This window comes from Panthera uncia (assembly GCF_023721935.1).
Source record: "Panthera uncia isolate 11264 chromosome B2 unlocalized genomic scaffold, Puncia_PCG_1.0 HiC_scaffold_24, whole genome shotgun sequence".
In the NCBI taxonomy this organism is placed as follows: Eukaryota; Metazoa; Chordata; class Mammalia; order Carnivora; family Felidae; genus Panthera; species Panthera uncia.
This window is the reverse complement of record NW_026057580.1, coordinates 15,328,878-15,355,712: the sequence shown is the minus strand read 5'-3', so window position 1 is coordinate 15,355,712 and position 26,835 is coordinate 15,328,878. Positions and strand designations below refer to the sequence as shown.

Here is a 26,835-nt window from a genome sequence, read left to right as displayed (position 1 = left end):
GGGATAAGGGGAGAAAATACCATGATGCCTGGAAGGGAAGGATGAATATTAGAAACAAGTTGGGGCATAAAAGGAGAAAGAAAAGTTTCAGGAAACAAGCACATTTGTAGCATGTTGAACATAACTGGCATTCACATTTGGAAAATAATAAGTTTAATTTTTTTTCTTTAAAAAAAGTTTTTTAATGTTTATTTTTGAGAGAGAGCCACTGGGGGAGGGGCAGAGAGAGAGGGAGACAGAGAATCTGAAGCAGGCTCCACACCATCAGCACAAAGCCCGACATGGGGCTTGAACCCACAAACTGTGAGGTCATGACCTGAGCCAAAGTCAGACGCTCAACCGACTGAGCCACCCAGGTGTGCCTATAAGTTTAATTTTTCCAATTATTTTAACTTTATGCCCTTCATCAAGTATCCTAGTTGTTAGGATTTGGACGTCAGGCAGAATATAAAATTTATTATTTATTTCCAAGTCCTTTTTGATTAATTTTCATGAGATGATAGCCAACTTGAGCTGTGCTTTCTAGCATACTCTTTGTGTGTGATTACACTGGACCTTCATGATAACTCTGTAAGGAGGGCCTTCTCACAACCGCCATTTTGAAATGAAGAAATGGGCTCAAAGAGCTCAAATGAACTGTCCAGGTTTTCTCAGTGAAGGATGCAGGCTAGGTCCTGTCTCTTGGGACTCGAAATCCCTGGCTCTCACACCAGGAGTATGTGCAAGCTTCTCTGAAAGAAGTCCACTAAGCTGCCCAAAATTTACTAATCTATTAATAGCAGATGCTAAGTCCTGCTTTGTTTTATTCACTGACTTTTCTCACCAAAGCTTTCCCTGGTTGGATTTGGAACTGAGTTTGAGCTCTTTTTCCCTACCTTAGTTATAGTCTCAATTTTACCATTGTATCCTGAAATGGTCAAAAGGAGGAGGAGGAGTAAAGGAATTAGATTAGTTTTGTGAATAATCAGCACAATTAAGAGTTGACTAGAACCCTGAACATTCATGGCTCTGCTCTGAACGTGAAGCGTAGGAGAAGCTGCCCTGAAGCTCAGATGTTGGGTCCCTGAGGATGCTGTTGGTTTTGCCATGAGGAAGTGAGTTTAGCTGTTAGGTTTAGTTTTTACCTTCCACGTAAAAGTGCCGTTAGAGTCCTTACGAAAACGTGCAGTATAAATTACTCTTAAGCTCCAACAGTTCACATCTTGCGTTATCTGGCCTGGTTTGAAGATGAACAGGAAGAGGAGGAATATACAGATCCCCAAATATAGAAAAGCTCTCCCCCCCTCCTTTTTTCTAGGCATGAACTCAACAGAATCCAGCTCTTCTGCCTCTGTTAGACCAAAGGTACCGAGTGGCATCCAGGAAGGGACAGTCCCCAACAACACAAGCTCAGCGAGGGGTGAGGAAGGCGTGAACCAGACCTTCCCAAACCTCCAGGTAGTCAACCACCAGCAAGGCCCCCACCACAGACACATCCTGAAGCTGCTGCCATCCATGGAGGCCACTGGGGGGGGAGAAGTCCAGCACGCCCATCAAAGGCCTCAAGAGGGGTCACCCCAGACAGAATTTACACAAGCATTTTGACATCAATGAACATTTGCCCTGGATGATTGTGCTTTTCCTGCTGCTGGTGCTTGTGGTGATAGTGGTATGCAGTATCCGGAAAAGCTCAAGGACTCTGAAAAAGGGGCCCCGGCAGGATCCGAGCGCCATTGTGGAAAAGGCAGGGCTGAAGAAATCCATGACCCCAACCCAGAACCGGGAGAAGTGGATCTACTACTGCAATGGCCATGGTGAGCCTTCTTTTCTCCTTGCTCACAGATCCCCATGCCTGTCCTTTCTTAGTCCTTGCTGCCTGAAGGAGTGGGAAATGCAAAGTTTCTGGAAGCTACTGTATACCATGTGCTGTTGGCTCTAGTTGTGCTATGAAAAATGAGGTGGTCCGCATTTGACGTAATACATTCACAGACAATAACCACTCTGCCCTTTTCTCCCCGGCACATTTAAAGGAGAATGTTGACAAATCAGAGACCTGAGAATGACCCTTAGGGACTTTGTTCAACCGTGTCATTTAACAAGCGGGGAGATAGAGTTCAGGGAAGTTTGGCTGTGTCCTTGACCCAGGCTGGTTGTTTGTTCAGCCCAGATGGGACTGACTCCATATCGCCTGACTGTTAGGTCCCTTGCTTCTACAATACGAGGCTGCTGGAAAAATAGAGGGCGAAAAACCCATCTTGTCTTCGTTAAGTTTGCCTTTTTGAATCTGAACCTTGCTTTTAGATTCCTGTCACTTTCTCACAAGTGCTTTTCCCCTCCTTGTGTTTTGAGGATCCCATTTCTATCAGGAGGATAGGAAAGTCTTTTAGATTATAGACACCCAAAGCTTACTCTACTGGTTATCATCCGAAGCTGGACCCTGTGTCTTCTACCGAGTGGTCAGTGTGTGCTGATACAGGGTAGAATATTTCAGTTTTTCCTTTTTTCGAAGGCTAAAAACAGCTAACAGGACGTGTCCCAGCAGCTAAGTTTGATGTGACGAGTGCAGTTTTTAACTTGTGGTAGTAACTTCCCTTTCTTTGAATCCTCGGGGGCTCAATCCAGTGGGATCACAACCTGAGCCGAAATCAAGAGTCAGACACTCGACCGACTGAGCCACCCGGGAACCCCTGTGTTGAGTCTTAAAAATGTTTATGCCCTTTGCCCCAGTAATTCAGTTTTTGTGAATCTCTCATAAAGGCATAGAGCGGAAATACTAAAAAAAAGATTTGAGCCCAAAGACCTTAAACTTTTAACTCAGCATGTTGTGTAATAAATAAAAACTGAAAATAATCAAAGGCCTAGTTTTAGGGAAATGAATAAGTAAATTATGGCATATCCATGTAGTGGAATACAGTGTTGACATTGACGATTTAATGAGGTGTTGTTCTTTTTACCCGCGACATAGGGAAATGTTTACACTAGCTTAAAAGAAAAACAACATAGCCAACCCAGGCTACGCACTTTACACAATATAATCCTGGTTCTCTTAAAATGTTGGGAAAAGACTGAAAAGAAATACGCCAGAATAAAAATAATGTTTCTTCCAGTTTGGTGGGGTATAGTGGAATGTTTGAGTGCTGTTTTCCCCTTCTTTATTAGTTTTCTGTTCTTTTCCCCGAATTTTCTATAATAAGCTCATGCAATTTTTATAATCAGAAATTTAGGGAAAGTTAAAAAAAAACAAACCCAAAACTCATTTTGCTTCCTTTTGCTAGTCTGAGTGAAAATCAGACTGGGGGGAACATCCTGTTTGGGATAGAGCCTGCATAGATTTGAATAAGATGTCTCTTTGCAGGCAACCCAGCTGGGGAAGGAAGTCTTCAATTAATTCTCCCCTCCTTTTTCATAAAACGTAGTTTTATTTGGACATAATTTCAGACTTATGGAAATATTGGCAATAGTACAAAGAATACCGATATACCTGTGCCCAGATCGACCGGTGGTTAACTTTTGTCCTTTTGCTTATTTGCTCTTTTTATATAAAATTACATACAGACTTTGTGTTGTGTTGTGACATAACACAGACGAGTTTGTTACATATAGCATAATGTTATATAATATATATAAAATAGTGTTACATAATACGTAGTGTATATATGCAGACTGTCCCCGACTTAATGATGGTTCAACTTCAGGTGTTTTGACATTACGGACGTTGCCAAAGTGATACATATACACATTCGCTCCAAATTGTACTTCAGATTGTGAATTCTGGTCTTTCTGGGCCAGTGATGTGCAGAATGATACTCTGTCATGATGCTGGGTGACAGGCATCTCTCAGCCACACGGTCACGGGGGTGCACAACCAATACACTTATAACCCTGATGTACCCAAATAACCATTCTGGTTTTCACTTTCAGTACAGTATGCAGTAAATTACACGAGGTACTCAACACTTTATTATAAACTAGGCTTGGTGTGAGATGATTTTGCCCAACTGTACGCTAATGTAAGTGTTCCGAGTATGTCTAAGGTAGGCTAGGCTTAGCCGTGATGTTTGATAGGTGAGGTGTATTTTTCTCTTAGTTGAGAATAATGAGTTAGGTGTATTACATGCATTTTCCACTTACTGTATTAAATGATACTTTCAACCTGCGATGGGTTTATCAGGATGTTACCCTATCACAAGTTAAGGAAGACCTATATACATATGTGCATGCCTACAATAATTTTTCTGAGTCATTTCATGGCCCTTTAAGCCTAGGTACATTAGTATACATTAAGTTTTTAAATGTTTATTTTTGAGAGACAGAGAGAGACAGAGTGCAAGCAGGGGAGGGGCAGAGAGAGAGGGAGACACAGAATCGGAGGCGGTCTCCAGGCTCCGAGCTGTCAGCACAGAGCCCGACGTGGGGCTCGAACCCACAAAGGGTGAGATCGTGACCTGAGCTGAAAGTTGGACGCTTAACTGACTGAGCCACCCAGGCGCCCCAAGGATACTCTCTTTAAAAAAACTTAGTCATTTTCAAACTTAATAAATTTAACATGGATACAGTATTTATTTATTTATTTATTTATTTATTTATTTATTTTTAACGTTATCAAGAGCTCCTGGGTTTATTTATTTATTTTATTTTTGGATACAGTATTTTAATTCACTGCCCATATTCCAGTGCTGTCAGTTGACCCAGTAAAGCCCTTGATGGATAGTGTACCTTTTTCCTCTGGTCCAGGATCGGTTTAGGATCAGCTATTTCATTGAATTGCCCTTTAAATGGCCAGTCAGGACACTTGTTCTGATATATTTAATTAGGAGAACACGAGCAAAGAACATCTTGCTGGATTCCATAAGTGTCCGGAACCCTCCTCCTACTTTATTAAAAAAGTGACTCCATTTCTGTAGTAGTTGCACTTACAGATTAGATCTCGGTCATAGCTGTCAGAATTCTTGAGAACACTGAGAGTTGAAGAAGTAAAACTGGTTCGGCGGTAGAAAGCAGCTTAATTCAGTGACCTTTAGGCATTCTTAGGACCACCTTGTGTCCCGTGCCCTTGTGTCCCATGCCTGTGTCCTTGAAACAATCTCCTGTCTCGTAAAAAAGAATGGAAGTGCCAAGTCAAATAAAACCATAATTCCTGCATTCAAATCAGTACTTCGGGATTATGCTTTTCCAGCTAAATCACAGTAGTCTCATTCGGGTACAATGATCTCTTCCCGTATTTAAACTTTTCCCCCAGGTTTTTGCATTGCAATGTTTATATTGCAAAAAGTGTGAAGACCTAAGGAAGGTCTCTTCTTTCCAAATTGCTATTCTCAAAGGTCCAACCAGGTAAAATCCCATTACAAAGCGAGGTTCTGTTTAATAACCGTCCCAGGGGCTCAGAGAGGCCTCTAGAAACAATACCTTGTTGATCTGATTGCAGTGAGTTCTGGGCAGCAGATAATCCTGTATAATAAGATCTTTTTGTGATCCTCACCCATTTCACAATGAGTTGTTCATGAGGATGAGAGGGGATAAAATCACCTAGCCCTGGGGCGTGCTCTATAAGCGATCATGTACATGTAGGACGTCACTTATCTCTCCCTACCTTAGCAACCCTGGCTGTGATCCTGAGTGCCTTATAGACCTTCAGCACTCTGACGCGGGGCCATTGGTTCCCATCCATTTTCCCAACAAGAGCCTCTCCTTTATTTGGCCCCACTCACCCCTCTTTACCTACTATGGACTTAGATTAGGGGTTTTAATTTTCTTCTGTGCCATCAGCACAGAGCCTGACTCGGGGCTTGAACTCACGAACTGTGAGATCATGACCCGAGCCGAAGTCGGACGCTTAACCAATTGAGCCACCCAGGCGCCCCAGGTTAGGGGTTTTAAAGTTGAACTCCTGCAAACTGCAATCCTGCGTTCACATAATCCTAGTGTTGGAAACACCAGATGAGATGTTATATGGCCAAGAGGTTCGAAGACCGAAGGTGCTGTGGTACTTGTATACTTCCTTTTTGAAGTCGTAGCAATTTTATGTCTGGTTGATTGGGTCTGGACTGTGGTTTCCTGTAATGCGTCTATTGCAGCAACAGAATTAGAAGTCCCTTCAGAATTTTAAAAAATTTATTTATTTATTTTGAGAGAGAAAGAGAACACGCACGTGGGAGCGGGAGCGGGAGCGGGAGAGGGGCAGAGAGAGAGGGAGAGAGAGAGAATCCCAAACAGCTGTTCACCATCAGTGCAGAGCCTGATGTGGGGCACAGTCTCACGAGCCATGAGATCATGACCCAAGTTGAAATCAAGAGTAGGCTCCTTAACGGACTGAACCACCCAGACGCCCCAGAAGTTTTATACATAAAAATCTATGTCACTCTCTTTTACTGCATCATGAGTGTCCTCAAGATGTATGTCTGTTGTTAATGGTCCATTTGTCATCGTTTTGTCACTTTTAAAAACGTTCCTTCTTTCTGTAGTATAACCCCAACGTAATGGGTCAATGGTGGGACCAAAATGTTCCATTTAATTTAAAATGAAGAGAGGTGTGGGTTCACATTCATTGGGAGGTCACATGGGAAACAGTAGTTTTTGTTTGATCTGCTTTGTCACAAAAAGCACAAAAGCAAAGATAGTGAAATTTAGCCTGTGCACAACTGGCCATACATTGCAATGTGAGAGGCTTAAATGGTCTCAAAATAGTCTCTCTATTCCCTTCCTGGTAACCATGGAAGAGAGAGAACTGTAGCTGAGGGGATGACTGACGACGGGAATCTGTCGCCGCTCTCTCATGGCTGTTCCTTCATGGGCCATTTCTAGTTACCTTTCCTTCCTTTCTTCCCCTTCTCTCTCCATTCCCACTTCTCTCTCTTCTTCCTTCCTTTATTCCCCCTTCTCTTTAGCTATTTGCAAAAAGTGTGAAGTTGCGATCCCGAGCAACCTATTGTCCAAGGGATTTGGAAGGGGAAGTTTGAAAGGCAGGGAGGGGAGTGGAAGTCACCCCGAAAAATGCTTCTATGGATAAGAGAGGAGAATACAGACAGGAGGCTCTGCGAGGTGATAAAGGGAACAAAAAATGGACAGTATTTCTCCTCGATCGTATTTCCTTTCTCTCTCAGACTTCAGGATATGGAGAAAAATGAGGAATAAAAGAGTGAGAGACCAAGGAAGTGGATTTATCTCGTTTAAACTGAATGTGGCTCCTGACTAGCACCTTCTGAGTTCTGTGTCTCGGGGAGACAGTAAGCATTGGCCAGGGACAGTGAGCCCTTCTGGTGTGGCTACTTCAAGCACATGACATATAAGGACAGCGGCATCTCCTAGAAATTGACTGCAAAAACAATAGTACACGCGGCTGGTGCACTCTTTCTCAAGCAACTCTTTCGCAACAAAAGGGTAAAGGACTCATTCTGTAGAACTAGATTCTAAGATGCTATTTCTTAACTCCTTTTGCTCTTATTGTCTGGCACTGTTTAACTATTTGTGTCTATGTGGTTTGTCTCCCCACATTGTTTCTAAGTTCTTAGAGAGCAGACACTGGGTTTTATTGTGTGTCCCCAGGCCTGGGCAATAGCACAGGGCCCTCAGACGGGTGGTCCGGAGTCCAGCTGGCCCGTGTGGTAGCCATCCGAGCTATTGCACGTAAAGGTAAAAGTAACTAAAAAAAAAAAAAAAAAAATCAGTACCTCAGTTGTGCCAGCCACCGTTCAGGGGCTCAATAGCCACATGTAGCTAGTAATTGCCAGATTGGACAGGACAGCTCTGAAACATTTCCATCATAGAAAGTTCTATTGGATAACACTGGTCTAGAGCAACCATGAACTAATTAATCTACCGAATCCTTTTCCAGGTTGCATTGTTTTCAATTCAGATATTGGATTTTTTTCCTTTGGCTCATAATCATATTTGGTGTGGATTTCACATAAAGATCTTAAGGTGGCTTCTTTACACGAAATTGCCGTAGATACCAAGAGTTATTATTCGGAGCTAAAGGAAGCTTTCGTGACAGTAGTGCTTTAAAATATGCAAAAACCAGCTACAAAATTTGCTGATATTCCTCCATCTGATATGCTTCTTCAATGTGGAACACTTGGGCTCTTGGACACTGGAGAGCTGGGTGACGTGAAGAGAGGGAATTAATTCGTGAATGCTTCCCGGTGCTTGCATTTAAGCAGAATGCAAATGGCTTAGTCTTGTGGGTGCCCTCAAGCAAGGAAGCCAGTGGGAGGCGGCCCTTGGTTGGGTCGGAGGTGAGAGCAGCAGAGGCAGTGGAGGCCAGGGGTTTGGGGAGGAGAGCAACACTACACTACACTACACCCTGGAAATGACAGCAATAAAGCTGGGTTCTAAAATTCTAGAATTGCCATTCCCTGTCCATTTCAGTGAAGACCTTTCACTTCTCCGGGCCTCTGTTTAGAAGGTTAGAAAGAAGTTGTTCTCATATGCACTTCAGAGCAAGGTCTCTGGAGTCTGGTTCCACTTAGTGGCTGTGTGATCAAGATCAAGGTCCAGTTATTTAGCCACTCGGTGCCTCGTTTTCCATGTGTATAGAATCGGAATCATACTAACAGATCGTTTGTTGTGGGAGTGAATGGAGTGTGTGCCCAGCGCTCAGTACGTTGCCGGCCATGTGGCCCGTGGTCTGTAAGTGCTGGCAGCGTTGAGGGCGGTGATGAGGATGGTCGAGAAGTGACTCGTCATCGTCACTTCTGTCATCTCTGGTAGTCTCTCGGTTTGTTTCCTGACTCAGTCACAGAAATAATGGCCACGAGTCTCCTTTATAGTGCGTGCAGCTGTGCTTACATAGCGTCAAAACTGCTACCTTAAAAGAGCTTACTGGAAATGTGGTTTTCCCTCCATGCAGGGTATGGTTCCTTCTTGGTTTACTTAATCTGCTGCTGGAGGCAGTGCTCTCTGAAATGGCAGAAAGCCTCATAGACAATCAAACAAGGCTCCTTATTGGCTTTATATTTAGATATGGACTTATCCTTTCCATGGTAATATTTTCTCTACGCTCTACTGGGGTCGGCAAGCTAGGACGTATTTCAGCATTCGAAGGTTATAAGGTCTATGTTGCTATACTCGGCTCTGCTTTTTTTTTTTTTTTTTTTTTTAAACGTTTATTTATTTTTGAGACAGAGAGAGACAGAGCATGAACGGGGGAGGGGCAGAGAGAGAGGAGACACAGAATCCGAAACAAGCTCCAGGCTCTGAGCAGTCAGCACAGAGCCCGACGCGGGGCTCGAACTCACGGACCGTGAGATCATGACCTGGGCCGAAGTCGGACGCTTAACCGACTGAGCCACCCAGGCGCCCCTACTCGGCTCTGCTTTTATGGGATGAAAACAGCCTTATAGGCAACATGTAAATGATGGACGTGGCTGTGTTCCAGGAAAATCTTATTTGTAGAAATAGGGGGCTTGTCCTGCACGTTCTAGTTGGCCAGCCCCTGATGTATACCATAGTGTTGTCTCTTAGCAGCTTTTTTTAAAATAAATTTTTTTAAATGTTTGTTTATTTATTTACTTTTATTTATTATTTATTTTTGAGAGACAGAGAGAGACAGAGCACAAGTGGGGGAGGGGCAGAGAGAGAAGGAGACACTGAATCCGAAGCAGGCTCTGGGCTCTGAGCTGACAGCACAGAGCCCGACGTGGGGCTCGAACTCACAAACCATGAGATCATGACCTGAGCCGAAGTCAGACGCTTAACCCACTGAGCCACCCAGGAGCCCCAAATGTTCATTTATTTTTGAGAGAGAGCGTGAGAAGGGGAGGAGCAGAGAGAGAGGGAGACACAGAATCTGAAGCAGACTCCAGGCTCTGAGGTGTCAGCACAGAGCCCCACGCGGGACTCAAACTCACAGACCGGGAGATCATGACCTGAGCCGAAGTTGGACGCTCAACCGACTGAGCCACCCAGGCGCCCCTCTTAGCACTTCTTTTTGTATCTTGCCTCCCGGTGCCTTGTATGGCTTGGAGAAGCAGTCTGGTTCTTCTTGGACAGCTGCTTGAATTCTAGCCTCAGTGTTCCACCTTATGTTTAGCAGCAACTATTTCCCAGTCTGACTGCTGAAGGGCTGAGTTATAAAACAGGACCATCGGATATGGGGGGGGGGGGGGGCAAGGAAAAGGTGGCAGTTACCCTGTATTTTGCTGAAAAATTACTCCAGGGTTTCTCCACCTCCTCCTGATAGATACTAGTTTTTGCCAAGAGACCTTAGTCTCACCTCGTGGGTCCACCTCATGGGGGGTACCTGCCATGCACCTGCTATATCTTGCCTCTTAGGCAAACCAGAGCCATAGAGGGAGGAGGCAGTGGTTTGGGGTGCAGTCTGGTCGCCTACCTTTCGTCGTTCGCTCAGGGGACGATGTGCTTTGTGTGGAGAGAGGGACCGAGCGAGGCAGTGGACACGCACAACCAACTATACGCTGCAGCGCGCCCCTTCTTTCCTCAGAAGCTGAGAGTGTGCACGGCTGCATTGAATATTTTCTTCGTTCAGTGTCCGAATAGTGGTGTTGAGGAGAGCTGGAAGGGAGGCATGCCGGATTGCTGCACAGAGTAAGAATATCTGAAATACAGTCCCTTCAACAAGCATGAGCTGGTTGAGTGGAGCCACGGGCTTGTTCTTCAGAGGCTGGATCGCGGTGCCCAGAAGGCGCCACGGCAGCAGAAATGACACTGGACTGTGACACCTGAGGTCCCGATCTGGGTCTTCTACTAAAAGGCTGCTTGATCCTGGGAGGAAGACTTGCTCTCTTTGAATCTCAACTTTGAAGAATGAGGAAACTTGAACCCAACACAGCAGGGTCATCAGATTTTGGTCTGCATGATCATTTTACTGTAACCGAGGACACTGCCGTCACACTGTTGTCTGTCCCAGTGTGATCTGCCCTCATGGATCCTGCAGCGGGCTGTAGAGTGGAGTACAGGGGCTTCCGGGCCGAGATAAGAGGCCAGGCTTAACCCCAAACTGATGCCAAAGAAGGACCGCGTGCTCACTGCCACGCAGTAAAGCTTTCCCTTGCGCTTACCCTAGAGTAAGGTCAGGGCAGCGGAAATTTCCACCTAAGTCAGGACACGTGGCTGGGGAGGACCAGGGGAACGTGCCGATAATCGTGCATGCTTTTGGAGAGCATGTGAGACATTTTTGTAGCGTGGTTGGGACTGGCCGGGGGGGAGCTACTTTTGAGTCTTTCAGTCCCTTCAGATGTGTCACCTTGATTGCCTAAGGTGAAGCTGTGTCCAAGGCTCTCATCCATTTCTGAATTATTATGCTGAGGAAGGCCTTGGTCTCCTCATATGGGCGAGGGACTCCATTCCCAACAGAACTCCTGAGAACAGCTTTACCCTGGTGACACAGAGAGCATACCTGGTAAGTGCTTTCCTGCCTTGGAAAAGTTAGTCGACTCTCGTCCTGGCTGGAGGGCGGCCAGCAGCTCATATCCACCTGTCATATCCATCTGTCAAGGCAGCTTCCAGGATACACATGTTGGGGCAATACCCCCTGGCAGTCTAGCTGAGTATCAATGAATAAGTTCAGACTTCTGCTGAAACTCTCTTTAACTTTCATATATATTTTTACGAGTTCTTATTAGTTCTCAGGGAGGATTACTCTCCCTGTCAAGGGGTTCTTAAATTACACATTTAGCACAGATCCGTGCAGCTTTGTAATTTGTTGGGACTATGCTTAAAATGTTACAGGATAATCCAAAAATAATCCTTGAGGATGAGGGAAAAAATGTCACTCACAGATCAGTGGAAGGCTGGGGTTATAGAAAGAATTTATCTCGCTTCCAGAAAGGCAATGTCCAAGTCTGGTTTCACCTGCAGGGAATAGGCGAGGCGCCCTGCTGGGTACTTCAGAGGCCCAGGCAGAGCTCTTGTCCACAGGTTTTGCCTTTCACCTCGACAGCCAGGCATTTCTTATTTCTTCAGGGGAAAGTGCTATGAGAGACATTAGATTGGAGAGGAGCTAGTCTCCATCTTAGTTACATATTTCTCCCTCTTTGTTGAGTCTTTTGCTGTATTATCTCCCGTTTCAGAGTTGTCATCCAGATGTTGACTTGTTTTCCTGAAAAGGAACTCAATGGTCAATCTGCCTGATTCTGAATTAGCTGTACTTTGGCTGAAGTAGGGGACTATAGTGTCTGAAGTAAACTCTTCCTATTTGTAACCAGGGTTACCTTTAAGGAATCCCAAGGCAAAACAAAAAAAAAAAAAAAAAAAAGAGGAAATTTTAAACGTGACTCATTATTAAACTGCTTGACTTCTGTTATTTTTCATTTAATTATGTGTGTGTGAACACCAAGGTTAAGGTACGGTCCAAGGACTAGGCTTTAGTAACATAGAAGGTATTTGGTTTAGTTTTATTTGGGGAGAGCTTCAAGTTGGAGATCGTGTGTGTGTGTGTGTGTGTGTGTGTGTGTGTGTGTGTATTTGTCTAATCTACCATTTTACAGAAGCTGAAACTGAGTGCCAGACGAGAACAGTGACTTGCCCAACGTCATGTGGCCAGTAGGCTTAGAGAAGAAACTAAGGCTGAGTCTCTTGGCTCCTGGGACAGTGCTTTTTATATTTCACGTGTTGCTTCTCTGGTCAAAGGACTGCAGGGTCCTGCTCAGTTCAGAGGCTATCGGGGTTTGAAAGCAATTACTCCTGTTTCTTAAATGACAGCATGGAGAGGCTGTTTGCCTGTGAGGATACTGAAGGCTGAGGCTGGGGGAGCAAAAGAACTTAGCCCTTTGGCCACAGGGACTCAGAAGTGGATGGGGGGGAGAGACGAAGGCATGTTTCAGAAGGGGACGTCTCCCTGGATTGCCTTCATGGGGATGGTGATGGTCCCTCGGTGGTCATTCATTTGGGGGGCTGCAGGTGGTGGCGATGTTCCGCTACCTTTGCTGAGCCTCTTAATTGGATGATTTCCGGCTGCGGGAGGTGAAGAAGCTGGGAGCTGGAGAAGAATTAGATCTTGGCTGCAGGTGAAAGTAAAGAAGTTCTTAAAGCTCTTGCAATATACACGGAACTTTCCCACCTTGACCTTGAAGAGGCAGAGGCATTCTCCTTTCATTGATCCTTTCCTTACACCCTCATGGCCTGCTTCTCAGGCACTCAAGCACCTTTCTGGCTGCTCTTGACATCCTCTGACTTTAACTCGGTTTTACTCAGAAATGTCCTCGCCTAGGATTATTCTATAAGCAAATTGCTCTCAGGGAGCCTATGTAAGGCCTTGGCATTGACACACTGGTTTGGAGGAAGGGAGAGAAAGAATACACCAGGGTTATCGGATGCTTACTGTGTGCCAGGTACTGTTCTGTGGGATTTATATGTACTTTCTCATTTAATTCTCAGAACAACCTTATAATGGCAGGACCGTGCCCATTCTACAGCATATTAAGAACGGAGGCACAGAAGGATTACGTGACTTGACAAAGGTCCACACGTCAAGCCAGTGGTGAGCCAGGACTGGCACGCAGCTGGCCTTGGATTCTGAGCTGGTCACTAGCATGTGCCGCTGCCTCTCCCACGTCTCTCCATTGTTTGGAGGAGGAAGAGTGGGCAGAAGGTTGAAACCTGGGCTATCGTCAATCTATCATTGTAACCGATTTCTCCTTTATTTCCACTTGTCTCCTTTCCTGTGACCCCATGAAGGGGAGTCGGGGTTGGCGGGAGACATATTCAAAAGATTTATGTTCAGGGAAGCAACCAAGACTCAAGAAGGACAGGGTGGGTAACACTATGCTTGGTCCCGGGAGGCATCATGGTGCAGTGAGAGATGTGGGCTGATGGGTGGATTCACCTGTGGTTTTCACTCTCCGTCCTGACTGTGCAACTATGCCAACCTACCAAACCTCTCCTCAGTTTTCTCATCTGTAATGTGGACATAGCTCCTATCTCATGGTGTTGTTGATGAAGACTAAATTATGAGATCATATGTAAATATTGATAAAGCTGCCAGCTCGGCTTGCTTCTCTTTCTCTTTCCTCACAGGAAGGTCAGTAAGTTGAGCTGTACTAAGCATTCGTGGAGAGCTGAGGCCAGGGTGGAGGGACAGTTGTATCCGATGTTTAAGACAAGTAGAACTCCATCGAGGGTGAGATTTAATGAGTCCTGTGGGTCAGGAGAAATGGCTGCAGGGAAAAAAAAAATCTACACTAAGAACGGTGGCCATAACGTGCCTCAAAGCCCAACTGACCAGAACAAAAAGAGCTGGAAAGAAACTGACAGTGTGGCACATAGTCTGTGACTCTCAGCATTCTCGAGGCCGAGAGGAAGGAGTTTTGCTCACCCAGCCTGCTCCCGTGGTCGCCTCAACAGTGCAGCCTGGGGCAAGGGGGAGGGGGGAGGAACCCACCATGCTCAGGGGACATGTGCAGTAGGACAGCATTGGCTTGGAGGGAGGCTATGCAGAGGGAAGGACCTTGTGACCATGTGGAGCCCGGTTTTGCTCACTGGTAGGATGAAGGGCTTGGCTTCAAGTATCTCTAACATCTTCCGTTCCAAAATCCTGTCCTTCAGCGCTGCAAAAACTGACCAGTGAAGTTAAGAATGACCCACGACCAAACACCAAACTGCTTCCGTGTCTCAGGCTTGAAACCTGAAGATGGAGTTCAAGTTCAAGTACAGCTCAGCTGGCTTGGTCGTTAAACCTCTTATTTGCATAACTTGATTGCATAACTTTATTTGTCTAAGATTGATATCCCAGTCTGTCTGTAAAGACTGTTCTTTGGGAAAACAGTGCTGCCTGAGAACCCGGACATAATTTGCCAGTGCGCTTATTTAAAAAGTTCAGACACTGTCCTTGAACGAAGCTATATTTTAGGGGTTGAGTTTCTGGTAATATGTGTTTTGTTTCTTCCATCCTGTTCTCTATCCTTACCCCGCTGCTCAAGCAAAGCACTACCCAGCAAATAAGTAAAACCTATCTCTTCTTTAAGTGTTACTTACGAGCATCATTCTTGGTTCTAGGTCCTTATGAATACCAACAGTAGGCTTAGGAAATGTGTTTCCTTTCTTCCCAAATTGTGGTTCCTCCTTCAGGATGGGTCAGGTATGAGAGAATGGGTCTTTACGGGGGTTGTGAAGGAAACCTGTCTCTTGGATTCCCAGCTCTCATAGCCTTCATCCTCTTTCCAGGGAAAGCAGCCAGATGCAGTCCAGTTGGGACTGTGTTTCTGGCATAAATCTTTCCCCAAGGTTGCAGTGGTTGGTAGGGGACAGAGGTTGAGTAACCGGAAGCCGTGCCCTGGATATATTTGAACAATATCAATAGACTTCTTCAGTCAGGTTTCAGGGAGCACTTAAAACATTGCAATCGAATTATGGAAACTACCATATGCAGCATTCAGAAATGATGAACAAGTGAAGTGTGTTAGGAATTTGATAATAAGTACTCGACTCATTTTTTTTCCCCCTAAAGTGATGTTACGGGATGCTTGTTAGTGCTGACATAGGCAAGATCGTGAGAGTAATTCTGGGGTACAACTGTGACTAGTAAATATATTTTTCTAGCCTTATAAGAAAGGCTTCTGTTACCATTAAGTTTCCATTGTTTACTTTGCTTCAACAAAGACTTACCTCATGCTTACTGAGTGGCATATCCTGTTCTACGAATTTTGTATTTGATTTTTATTTTTTGAGAGATTTTTTGAAATTTCCCATGAATCACCTGAGGCTAGAAACTTCTAAATTTCTATGCCTGATTTTTTTTTTATCATGTTCTATTAAGAAAATTTTATTTCCCTTAGCAAAACCCAACTTGTCTGAAATAAAACAACTACAAAATTGTCATCAATAATGAGTTCTCCTCTGTAGAAGTTACACCGATTTCCTACTTTTCACTTTTCTCTTAAGCTTAGGCTTGGAGGGCTCTCGTAAAAAAAATAAATAAATAAAGGCCATTACAGATAAGTCAGAGGTGATGGAGTCCTGCTAATCTGAAGCCACATCTGTTGAACTTGGTGGTGTTCTCAGCCCCAGACAGCAGACAGCTGCAACCAAAGAAACCTTCCTTCTTTGCCTCAAGCCTCCTTGACTAAAAATTCCAGACGGTCACCTCTCTGTCAGCCCAAATTTCCTATGGGAAGTAGACTTGAAATGTAAACACCGGGAAGCTGGGCTGAAGGGAGCAGATTGTTCCATTTTAAGAGGCCGCTGTGTCCTTTGCTCCATCGCTGGGGCTGCCCCACCATAGTTATTTTACAGTGGCAGGAAGAGACGTTTTTTCCACCTCCCCCCCTTACCCCGCTGCCTTTTCCACCTCTGCCTCCACTAATGCCATTTCCCGCCGACAGCACCTATCTGTTTAACCTCTGAGGATGTCTGAGGATTATGCAGCCAAAAGAACTGTTGCAGGAGAAAAGCCTCTTATCACTGGAGCCTAAAAAGCATTATCTCGTGCACAAAGTGGCCAGGGATGGGCTTTTGCCCTTGGGAATCGCAGGCTGCTGTCCTCCCCAGGCCCACCCGCTGATGATGCTTCCTCTGGGCTTTAAGGGGATGGTATTTAGTTTTAAGTGTATATTTTATTTTGTAATTTATCTAACTAACAGCTTTTGCATTTAAGCTCTTTGGAAAACAAATTAGTGTTTTCCCCCACAGAGGGCTAAAATACAAATAGAAACCAAACCAAAAAAAAAAAAATCCTTAAAAATCAGTGCCCTTGAATCAACCTGGTCAGGTGTTATGTAAGCAGATTTTGCAGAGGAGGAGGAATTTCTAGATTTCTGTTGGTTGTTCTTCTTGAGTAATTGGTTTTTAACATTGCAGGGTATGCACAGAATTTGACATATTAAGTGTGGATGCTGTGTCGTATTGTAAAAAATAGGCGGGTTCAAGTTTATAAGTTAAAAAGATAATGACTCTTTATATTTTATCAAACCTAAGACACCACTGATGGTGACATAACATTTTTTAAAATACCACTAAGGGGGGCGCCTGGGTGGCCCAGTTGGTTAAACGGCCAACTTTGGCCCAGGTCATGATCTTGTGGTTTGTGAGTTCAAGCCCCACGTCAGGCTCTGTGCTGACAGCTCAGAGCCTGGAGCCTGCTTCAGATTCTGTCTGTCTGTCTGTCTGTCTCTCTCTCTCAAAATTAAATAAACATTAAAAATATAATACCACTAAGGAAGAAAATCCACTGTAACCAAGATATGAAAAGGCATTGACTGAAATATGCATTCAGATGTCTTAGAATCAGTGAAATATGGCAGTATTTTAGCTACAATCTTGTGTCTTTTCTGTAGAGTCTGACCACATGATTTTGTCTGTTCAGTTCAGTTTCCTCTGAATCTGCATGGCCTATTGGCAGCATTTAACGTTCTTGATCCCCTTCTCCTTGAAACATTTCTTTACCTTGGCCTCCAGGACACTGTTCTCTCCTGGTTCTTCTCGCACCTCTCTGGTTATTCCTTCTCCATCTCCTTGGCTAGTTCCTCCTCTTTAACTTGACCTATAAAACAGTGGACAGCCCCAGAACTCAGGACTTGCACCTCTTTCCTACCTGTTCACTCTCCCTTCCTTGGTGGCTAAGGTCTTTAAATACCGTCTATCTGCTGGTGATTCCCAAGTGCATCTTGGTTCTTGAACCTGAATGTAATATACAAATATCCTCTCCCTTGCCCGATAGACCCAGATGTCTAGACGTTCGACACCTAAGACGTTTAAACTGAATCTCAAACCACACCTCCACATCAGTTACCCATTGCAGAAAGAGGCCCCTCCAGCCTTCCAGGTGCTCAGCCCAAAATGTTAGAGTGACTCCTTCTATCTCCCCCCATATTTAGCAAACCCAGTAGCAAATCTCATCAGCCTTCCCTTCAAAATATATTCAGAAGTAATATATTATATTACTGAATATATCTCTATTCAGATAGTAATATTCCTATCATTTTGCCCCTCGGGCCCAAATGACTGTCCCTTCCCTGGGGAGATCGCTGTGACCTCTGACTGGTGGCTTCTATTCTACCTGTATCCCTTCCATGTATTCTTGACAGCAGCCAAAATGACCCTGCTCAAATGGAAGTCAGATGGTGCCATTCCTTGGTTCAAACGTCTCCAGTGACTTTTTGTTACATTTTTCTCCCCATCATGCCTCACTGTCTATCACGCTAAATATCTTACTACTTTCCATATCTCCCAGTGGAATGCAGGAAAGGCTTTTGTTATGCCCTGTTACACCACAGTGTCCCCAGTGCCTATGACAGTGGCAGGTGCAGAATAAGGGCTCAATATGTTTTTGTCGAATGAATAAATGAACAGCTTCAAACACAGACTAAGACCAGGAGAAAGGAGGCATCTTGGGCCTTGTGCTTTTTGTTTTCCTCCACGGAGTGAAATACAAGGTTATTAGTTTTCCCCACAGCATCAGTGGTATCTATTTCTTCCATCTGGAAAATTGTCTACTGTTTTCATAGAACTTGTCTTTGGTAGACGGCCCATCATTAGCTTTATGAGACCTTTGCACAGTGGTTTTTTTTTTTTAGTAGCTTTTGAGATTCATCTGAGCTTATAGTGATTGTCCATTGAGCCTTCAACAAGATAGTGATTAATTCTGCTTCGGAAGTTACTTTTCGAGTTAAAATGAAGTTTAAGCAGTTCTTTCAACTTTTGTACTTCAACTAGAGGAAAGGAGTATTTTTAACTTGGGGCGTACTAAGCTCCCAAGTGCTGATAGTTTCCCGTGTGATGCGTTGAGAGTGATTCCTGTTGATATCCCATTTTTAAAACCATGCCGTAACCATACTAGTTACTACCAAACACAGGTGCACGTTTTTGGTGTGTAGCTTTTATTTATTTTATTTTATTTATTTATTTATTTATTATATTTTATTTTATTTTATTTTTTGTTTTAGTTTTATTTTTGAGAGAGAGAGACAGAGTACGAGTGGGGCAGGGACAGAGAGATGGAGGGAGACACAGAATCCGAAGCAGGCTCCGGGCTCCGAGCTGTCAGCACAGAGCCCGACTCAGGGCTCGAGGTCGCGAACCACGAGATCATGACCTGAACTGCAGTCAGACGCTTAACCTACTGAGTGACCCGGGCGCCCCGGGTATGTTGCTTTTAGAAGCACTTACTGTGTAATCGGGCCAGACAGACCTTGGTCTAGACAGCTTCTCTCCGCAGGAGGATTTGGCTGCAGGGGCACACAGTCTGGGAGACTTTTTCCTCTGGTGCCTGACATGGCTGTGGCGGACCACCCTCACTGGGAAGAGGGCACTGCCAGAGGGAGAGGCTCTTGCACAAGAACTGGGTCCCCGTGCCAGGAAGCCCAGGTTCCACCCATTGTTGACCACATGAGATCTGGCACGGTAACATGACGAGGCTGTGTCAGCATGTGGCCCCTCTGGTTCTCGATGGCTGCAGTTATAGAGATTAATGAGATGATAAAAGGTGGGGGGGGGGTATTCAGGCAAGAGGGGAAACTTCAGAAAAAAAGGCTCCCATTCATTCATTCAAGATGTTCGTTGTAATTCCCGTTATGTGCTAGGCTCTGGCACGTGTTGGGGATAATGGTAGTCACAGCCAACGTGGGGCTCAGGCAGAAGAAGGAGGTCAGAAAAGGCACCAATGAGGACATGACCATTGGACAGGGAAGAACATCAATTCTAGGAATGCTAAAGCCAGGCTTTTATTTAGATTTCCAACTTGCTGTACATTGCTCTGTACATATGTTGAAACATGCTGCATCCATCTTTGCCCCCATACCTGCAGTTTGTAAGCTTGAGGTCACAGCATGTGTTGATAAAGAGTAATGTCGCGGGGTGGGGGGGGGGGGGGGGAGTAGGGGGGGGGGGGGGGGGGGGGGGGGGTGGGGTAGGAATTAGGATGATGGTAGAAGGGAGATAATCTTGAGCTCATTTCTCCTGCTCGTTCTTTCTTTCTTTCTTTCTTTCTTTCTTTCTTTCTTTCTTTCTTTCCTTCTTTCTTTCGTGTGTCTACATCGCAGGAGATGGCTGTGTGTAGAGAAACCAGCATAGAGATAATTATGGAGTTATCTGTCCAGGGAGGAGGAAGTTGTGTATTAATTGCCTCTATGGGAATTTTCTCATTATTCGTCACTCTACCTCTCTTTCTAAGAAGAATAATGAGAACAGACATTACATTTCACAAGTATGGGAGATGCAGTGGGAATGCTCGAATCTTTTAAATGATGAGAATTTGGTACCATCACAAAGCTTGTAACCTACTCATCTTTTCCACGCACCCGTTGTGTTGAAGCCGGGTGCACGGCATGAAACCAGGTGCTGTGTTGTGGGTTACAGATGGCCTTTGTTTCCATCATCACTGTCCTTCATACCTTGTCCGGGGAGGCTTTAATGTGGGTTCTTAATGATGGCACTCATTTCAGTTATTTATCTCTAAAAGGAAAGAGCTTTAATACCTTCTCTGATTATAAAGGTCAGTTCAGGTTTTTATGAAAAGAGGTGGAACTCTTTTTTTTTTTTTTTTTTTTTTTTTTTGCATATTGGAGCTGACATTGGGCTTAACAAAATGAGCCTCAAATTAATGTTGTCACCCAGATGATATCTGATTCAGGATTTTAGGATGCACTAGAAAAATGCCATTGCTTCCACAATAGCTCAGTCAATGACCTCCTTCATGCCTCTGTTCTTGAGTTCCCTGGTGGCCAATCTGGGCAAGGTCAGCAGTGAGTACTGATAGGATGCCCTGCATGTTGCAGGGGCAGAAACATTTTTCTTTCACATCTGCCTTTCTGTGGATGGTGCCCTTCTGTGTGGCGGTGCCCCTTCTGGTATGTGCCAGTGAGGTTCCAAAAAGCACAGGAAGCCAGGATGCTGGTGCTCGCCCTCATTGTCAAGTAGACCTATAATCCCTAGGTCTCTGCAAAACCCCTGCCACCTTTCAGGTCCTTTGTCCCGACGACCTGTCTGTGCAGAGGTGGAGGGGACAGAGGAAGCGAAACCGATGTGCACTCAAGCTCTCGGCTGGACGGTTTTACTACCCGATCCCATAAATCTCCTTACCTACCCTATGAGATCAGAGGTGGCATTGTCATTTTACTGATGTGGACCCTGGAATCTTAGGGGTGGTCATTTGCCCAAGGTCACACAACTAACAAGTCATGGCATTTGAAACCGTATCTTGTGATGACTAAGTTCATGATCTTTCCGCTACCTGCTCCTCAAAATTCAAAAGCCGTGTCCTGGGGCCAGGGCCACCTTCTCACACACAGCCCCTAGCAACTATCTGGCAGATAAGGGCTTGTTTGACTCCTATGCTGATTTCTTTAGAAGCTTCATTCTCTGAGCTCCGGGACCTGACATCACAGGAAGAGCAAAGTTAAGCTTCACACCCTTGTCAGCACTTCCGTGGGTGGAGGGATGTGTTATTTTTCAACCTAAGGAATGAGATGTGGCATCCCTTTCAGCTAAATGAGTCCCATCTATTCAGCTCCTCTGTCTCCGGGATAGATAGAAACTTGGGACTTGGATAGGACAGGTGACCAGGACCAGGGTTGGTCTCTCTTTCAGTTACCCCCATTTCACATTAATGATTGGGGCGAGAACTCTCATTGTCTTGTGTGTGTGTGTCGGCAGGGTGTTTCTTTTAACAAGATGTTTTTCTAAATCTTTATGCCATTTGATAATCTAGCTATGTTCCCTTTATTTTTTTTTTTAAATGTTTATTTTTGAGAAAGAGAGGGAGAGAGAGAGAGAGAAAGTCGGGGAGGGGCGGGGGGTTACAGAGGATCCGAATCAGGCTCAATCATGACAGCAGAGAGCCCGATGCAGGGCTCAAAGTCATGAACTGTGAGATCATGACTGGAGCTGAAGTCGGACGCTTAACCGATTGAGCCACCCAGGCGCCCCAAGCTATGGTCCCTTTTAAGTGCATCTGCTTCAGGGGGTGGCAAAGTACAGTGTGTGGGCCATACATAGGCCACCCCCAGTTTTTGTAAATAAAGGTTCTTATAGGCACACTCGTGTATCATCTATGGCTGTTTTCACGTTACAACAGAGTCGAGGAAGAGACCTCGGCCAGAGATCATGGCGGTACTCAAAACCTAATATATTTACTGTTGCCCTTTACGGAAAACCTGTGCTGACCTCCCTTTTCTTCCCCCCTAAGGGCACCATAATTTTTAAAGAAAAGAAATAAATTTACTAGCCCCACAGAAAACTTTCCCAGCATCTGCTTGGTCAGTAATAACAGGCCGGGAAGAAGCATACACACTGTATCCAACCCCAAGTGCATTCATAATTTCAGCATATAATAAAGCTCCTGTCCTACACCACGTTCTCTATTAACAGTAGAGATACTACTAACTGGCTAGCTGATCTCGAACCAATAATAAAGTAACAAGATAAAAAGAGGACCCATTTCCCCGGCATCCAGTTTGACAAAGAGAACCTTGTGACTACCTCTGAAGTCCCTTCTGGTTTCGTTACCCGGTAACCTCCGCCTCGCTCCCCCAGCCCCCACGTAACTATCTCAATGTGGTTTAGTTATCCTACTGCTTTTCTCTATAGTTGTATGGCTTAGTTTTGCCTAAAACTCCTTTCTAAGTAAAGAGCACTTCCAGAGCACATCACACTTTCCATTTCATTGGCATTACTTCACTTTCTTGGCGATATCATTCTTTCTGCATTAAAATTCTGTAGGGGTCATCAGTCCAGCAAACACAGTAAGCCGCAGTGGCCGCTCAGCAAATATTCTTGAAATACTCCACAGGTTTTTCTTTCCCCTTTGTGGGGATGGGGACCAGGGGCCGTAGGCTCTTGGGCCAGTTCAGACTGGCCTGTCTCCTGCTGGGTTGTGATCCCCTGTGGTGTGGAAAGGCTGCTGTTTTAGATCTATCCCCTGTGCAATGGGAGGGGTGGTGGTGGGGAAGAACATTGCTGACCCAGAGCAGCTCATGTGCATTGACTCTCTTTTTTCTCACGGTAAAAAAAAAAAAAAGTGAGGGGCGCCTGCGTGGCTCAGTCCGCTAGGCGTCCGACTTGGCTTAGGTCATGATCTCGCCGCTTGTGAGTTTGAGCCCTGTGTTGGGCTCTGTGCTGACATCTTGGAGCCTGGAGCCTGCTTCTGATTCTGTGTCTCCCTCTCTCTCTCCCCTTATTCATGCTCTCTCTCTCTCTCTCTCTCTCTCTCTCTCAAAAATAAACAAACATTAAAAAAATAATAAATAAAGAAATAAAATGAGACCTGATCTGTGGGTCTCATTTAGCTTCCATCAGTTAGTTGAAGGAAAGTTTCAGTGTATCCATTCTTTGTGTTTTTCTTTTTTTCCTCCTTTTTCTTTGTTTTGTGACTGAAACAAAGTATAAATACTGGGTTTGGGGAGAGGGAACTGTTGTTAGGTTTGAGCCTTTTAAACTCTGTAATTACTCTATAAAGGCTGTGTATTTGCATCAGAAATGCATTTAGTCTTAAGTTTTAGTGTTTAGCATATGGAGCATTTATAATGACGGGGTGCTTCCAAAAATAAATCAACTCTATAGAAAATGTTAATCAGCCCATCCCCAGGGACTCTAGTGAGTATCTCCATTGTACAAATGAGGAAATGGACATGACAGTTAGTGGTTTGCCCAAAGCCACACTGTCACGGGCATTATGAAGATTTAGGCAAAAGTCCCATGTACAAGAAAATGCAGTCATGTTTTCGTGTAAGACACTGTGGGCCTTAGTCAAATTAACCTAAATTAAGATTCAGGGATGAACAAGCCTCTTGGTATTTGGAAGAACCTACCGCATCAATCACAAAGAGCTGGCTGTCTCCTTAAAGTTACCTGCAGGGTTTTAAATAGGACATAGACTTTTTTTTTTTTTTTTAGGTGTCTGTTGCTTGAAATCAAAAGCTCTGTATCTGGCTAAACATTGCCATGAAAATTGAAAAGCAACTAGTTCAAGTGTATTTCACACTGCCCAGGGAAAATCGTGTGGAAAGTACAGTAATGCCTCGATTTGTGGCATTCTACTCTTAGAATTGACAAGAAAGCAGCTTTCTACCAGGAACTTATTTCTAAAAGCCAGTTGCAGGGGGTTGGTTCAGGATATGTATGCAATCTTGCAGATAAATCTGCCTCTATAGGTTTGCATGGCAGAGTAAGGATTGACATTGAGGAAACACAAAGCTCTCCATTTTCAAAGAAACTTCTGGAATTAGTGTTGCTCTTTTCTTAGGCAAACATTGAGAGCTAGTTTTATAATTATTTTCCCCAAGAACTGACTGAATAAAAAAAAAAAAAAAAAAAAGACTTTTTCCCCTTGGTTAACCTCTAGTTAATTAAAAAATTCAGTTCTCGATCCCAGGAATCTTCCCTCTCTTCTCTTCTTTTCTTCTTTTCTTTTTTTTCCCCAAGCTTCACGTGGGAGCTTGACTCTTTTTTTTTTTTTTTTTTGAGTAGTTAGTGTTTTAAAGACATAACAGTTAACTATAATACCTCCGGTATCTGGGCATGGGAGCATGGCCTCATTCAAAGACATGGTACTGGCTGAGAGGGCTCACCCCCTGTTGTGGTAAACCTGCCTGCCAGGTCCCCAACTGTGAGGTTCTCTGTAATGCTGTGGATCAATTTGGGCAAAGCCAACGTGTAAATGCCGAGAGAAGGTGCTGTGTACAGGAAGACACCAAAGCGTGTTGCTAAGGGAGAGCCACACCTCACAGAGGGTCAATGTCAGGCACTCACCTCGAGCTTGCAGCTGCCGGGATTTGACTCAGCATTTCACCCTGCGTTCATCAGATCTGGGTCCCGTAGACCCACACTGACGGAGTTTACAAGTGACCGATCCGCCAGAGTGACCATATAATACGTGACCCAGTGAGTCAGGTTCAGTTCCGACCCAGCTGCCTTTGTGCTGTTGGGCAGATTGTCTAACTTTTCTAGGTGCTGTGGTCTTATCCGTGTGATTGGAATGTTAACGCTTTATAAAGATGTTCCAAGAGCTAGTGCCTGAGACATAAAACCGGGGAGATAATAGCTATTGTTATTATAGTCTCACTTTGGTTGTTGTCTCCATTTTAACTGTGCAAGTCAGCTTCGGAGACTGAATAATAGATGAAAAAATTGCTTGCTGAGCATAGGATTAGAGCACAAGGAGCCAGAGGTTCTTAAGGAGTGCCTCCATTGGGCTGGAATGGCTGGGCATACCGTCAGTTGACATAAAGGACATTATTTCCAGAATCTGAACACTCTACCCAGATGGTGCTGGATAAAGTCCACTGCGCTTTTAATCCATGGCTTACTTTTTTCTTAATTTCATGAATTTCTTAATTTCTTAATTTCACCACTTTTTTAGTCCGGGGGCCTCTGGTTACACTTTTTTTTTTTTTAAGTTTTATTTATTTATTTTGAGAGAGAGAGAAAGGGTGTGCGGTGGAGGGGGAGAGAGAGAATCTCAAGCAGGCTTGGCACTCTCAGTACGGAGCCTGATGTGGGGCTCAAACCCGTAAACCCATGCAAGATCGTGATGACCAGAGTCAGACGCGTAAGCAGCTGAGCCACTCAGGAGCTGTGTGGATGCACTTGTTTTTAGCAGTAACAAAGGAGTCCCTGGTTCTTTTGTTTGGATTTGGCTTTCAAAACATCGTTTTGGGGGCTATTTATTGTACTTCCAGGAATGTGCCTTCTTCTGGTTCCATACTCAGGAAGTGAAATTTATAGGAGGGTACCTGGCTAGTCCCTAGGAGGGGCTGTGTATGTTAAGTGCTTATAGAAGGCAGTCCACTCCCTTGGATGTTATTACAAGGGGAGAGCATGCTTCTTTTAGGTCATTAAAACAGTCGCCGTATATAAAGACCTTCCCTCGTGTGCCTGTGTCTGTTTTTCATTTTATTTTCTCTCTGGTTTAGGGATTGACATCCTGAAGCTCGTAGCAGCCCAAGTGGGAAGCCAGTGGAAGGATATCTATCAGTTTCTGTGCAATGCCAGTGAGCGGGAGGTGGCCGCTTTCTCGAACGGGTACACGGCCGACCACGAGCGGGCCTACGCAGCTCTGCAGCACTGGACCATCCGGGGGCCTGAGGCCAGCCTCGCCCAGCTCATCAGTGCCCTGCGCCAGCACCGGCGCAACGATGTCGTGGAGAAGATTCGGGGACTGATGGAAGATACGGCCCAGGTAATGTCCCTGGGTTGTTGGTCTTTCCAACTAAGCTTTGGGTCCCTGTGTTCAGATTTTACCAGGTGTCTATAATAAGGAAAAATACAGATATTGGGTGTTTGGGTCACACACACTCCCCTTCTGGGACCGTGTGGTTCTCGGTGGTTGTACGTTATGATCATCTAGAGAACTTTAAAAAATTTCTGGTACTTGGATTCCACTGTAGACCAGTCGGATCAGAATCTGTAGGTGGAGCGCCACAGATCAGTATCAAAAAAAATTTTTTTTTAATTTTTTTTTTTTTTTTTTTTTGAGAGAGAGAGAGTGTGCGTGAGCGGGGGAGGGGCAGAGAGAGAGGGAGACAGAATCCGAAGCAAGCTCCGGGCTCTGAGCCATCAGCACCGAGCTGACGCAGGGCTTAAACTCACAAGCCATGAGATCATGACCTGAGCTGAAGTTGGATGCTTAACCGACTGAGCTACCCAGGCACCCCAGAAATCAGTATTTTAAAAAGCTCTCCAAATGGTGTTAATTTGGAGGTGCAGAGTTGAGAATCATCGTGTTGGGGGTACGTTCTGCCTTCAGACTATGCAGCCAGATCTCGTTATCCCATGTACGGTCTCATTTTGCACAACACACCTGAACAAATCCAAGAAGGAGGACTTTTTTTTTTTCCCCCTATTCTCCCCTTTCCCAACCCTCCCCCAGGATATTTTTTGTGATGTAGTTTAGGAGGACTCAATCTTACCTTCTGAGGTTGCACGTGGTGCTGACAGCAGTAGGTAACAGGATTGATCAATCCTCCTTCTTGG

At 44.8% G+C, this 26,835-nt stretch overlaps 1 protein-coding gene across 1 annotated transcript in view; it reads left to right on the top strand.

The window, feature by feature from the left end:
* TNFRSF21 (TNF receptor superfamily member 21) overlaps positions 1 to 26,835 on the top strand; it is a 69,275-nt gene that overhangs the window by 20,149 nt on the left and 22,291 nt on the right. The window contains 3 exon segments of the mRNA XM_049653777.1: positions 1,298 to 1,506; positions 1,508 to 1,793; positions 25,776 to 26,041. Coding sequence (XP_049509734.1) covers positions 1,298 to 1,506; positions 1,508 to 1,793; positions 25,776 to 26,041 — 761 coding nt within the window.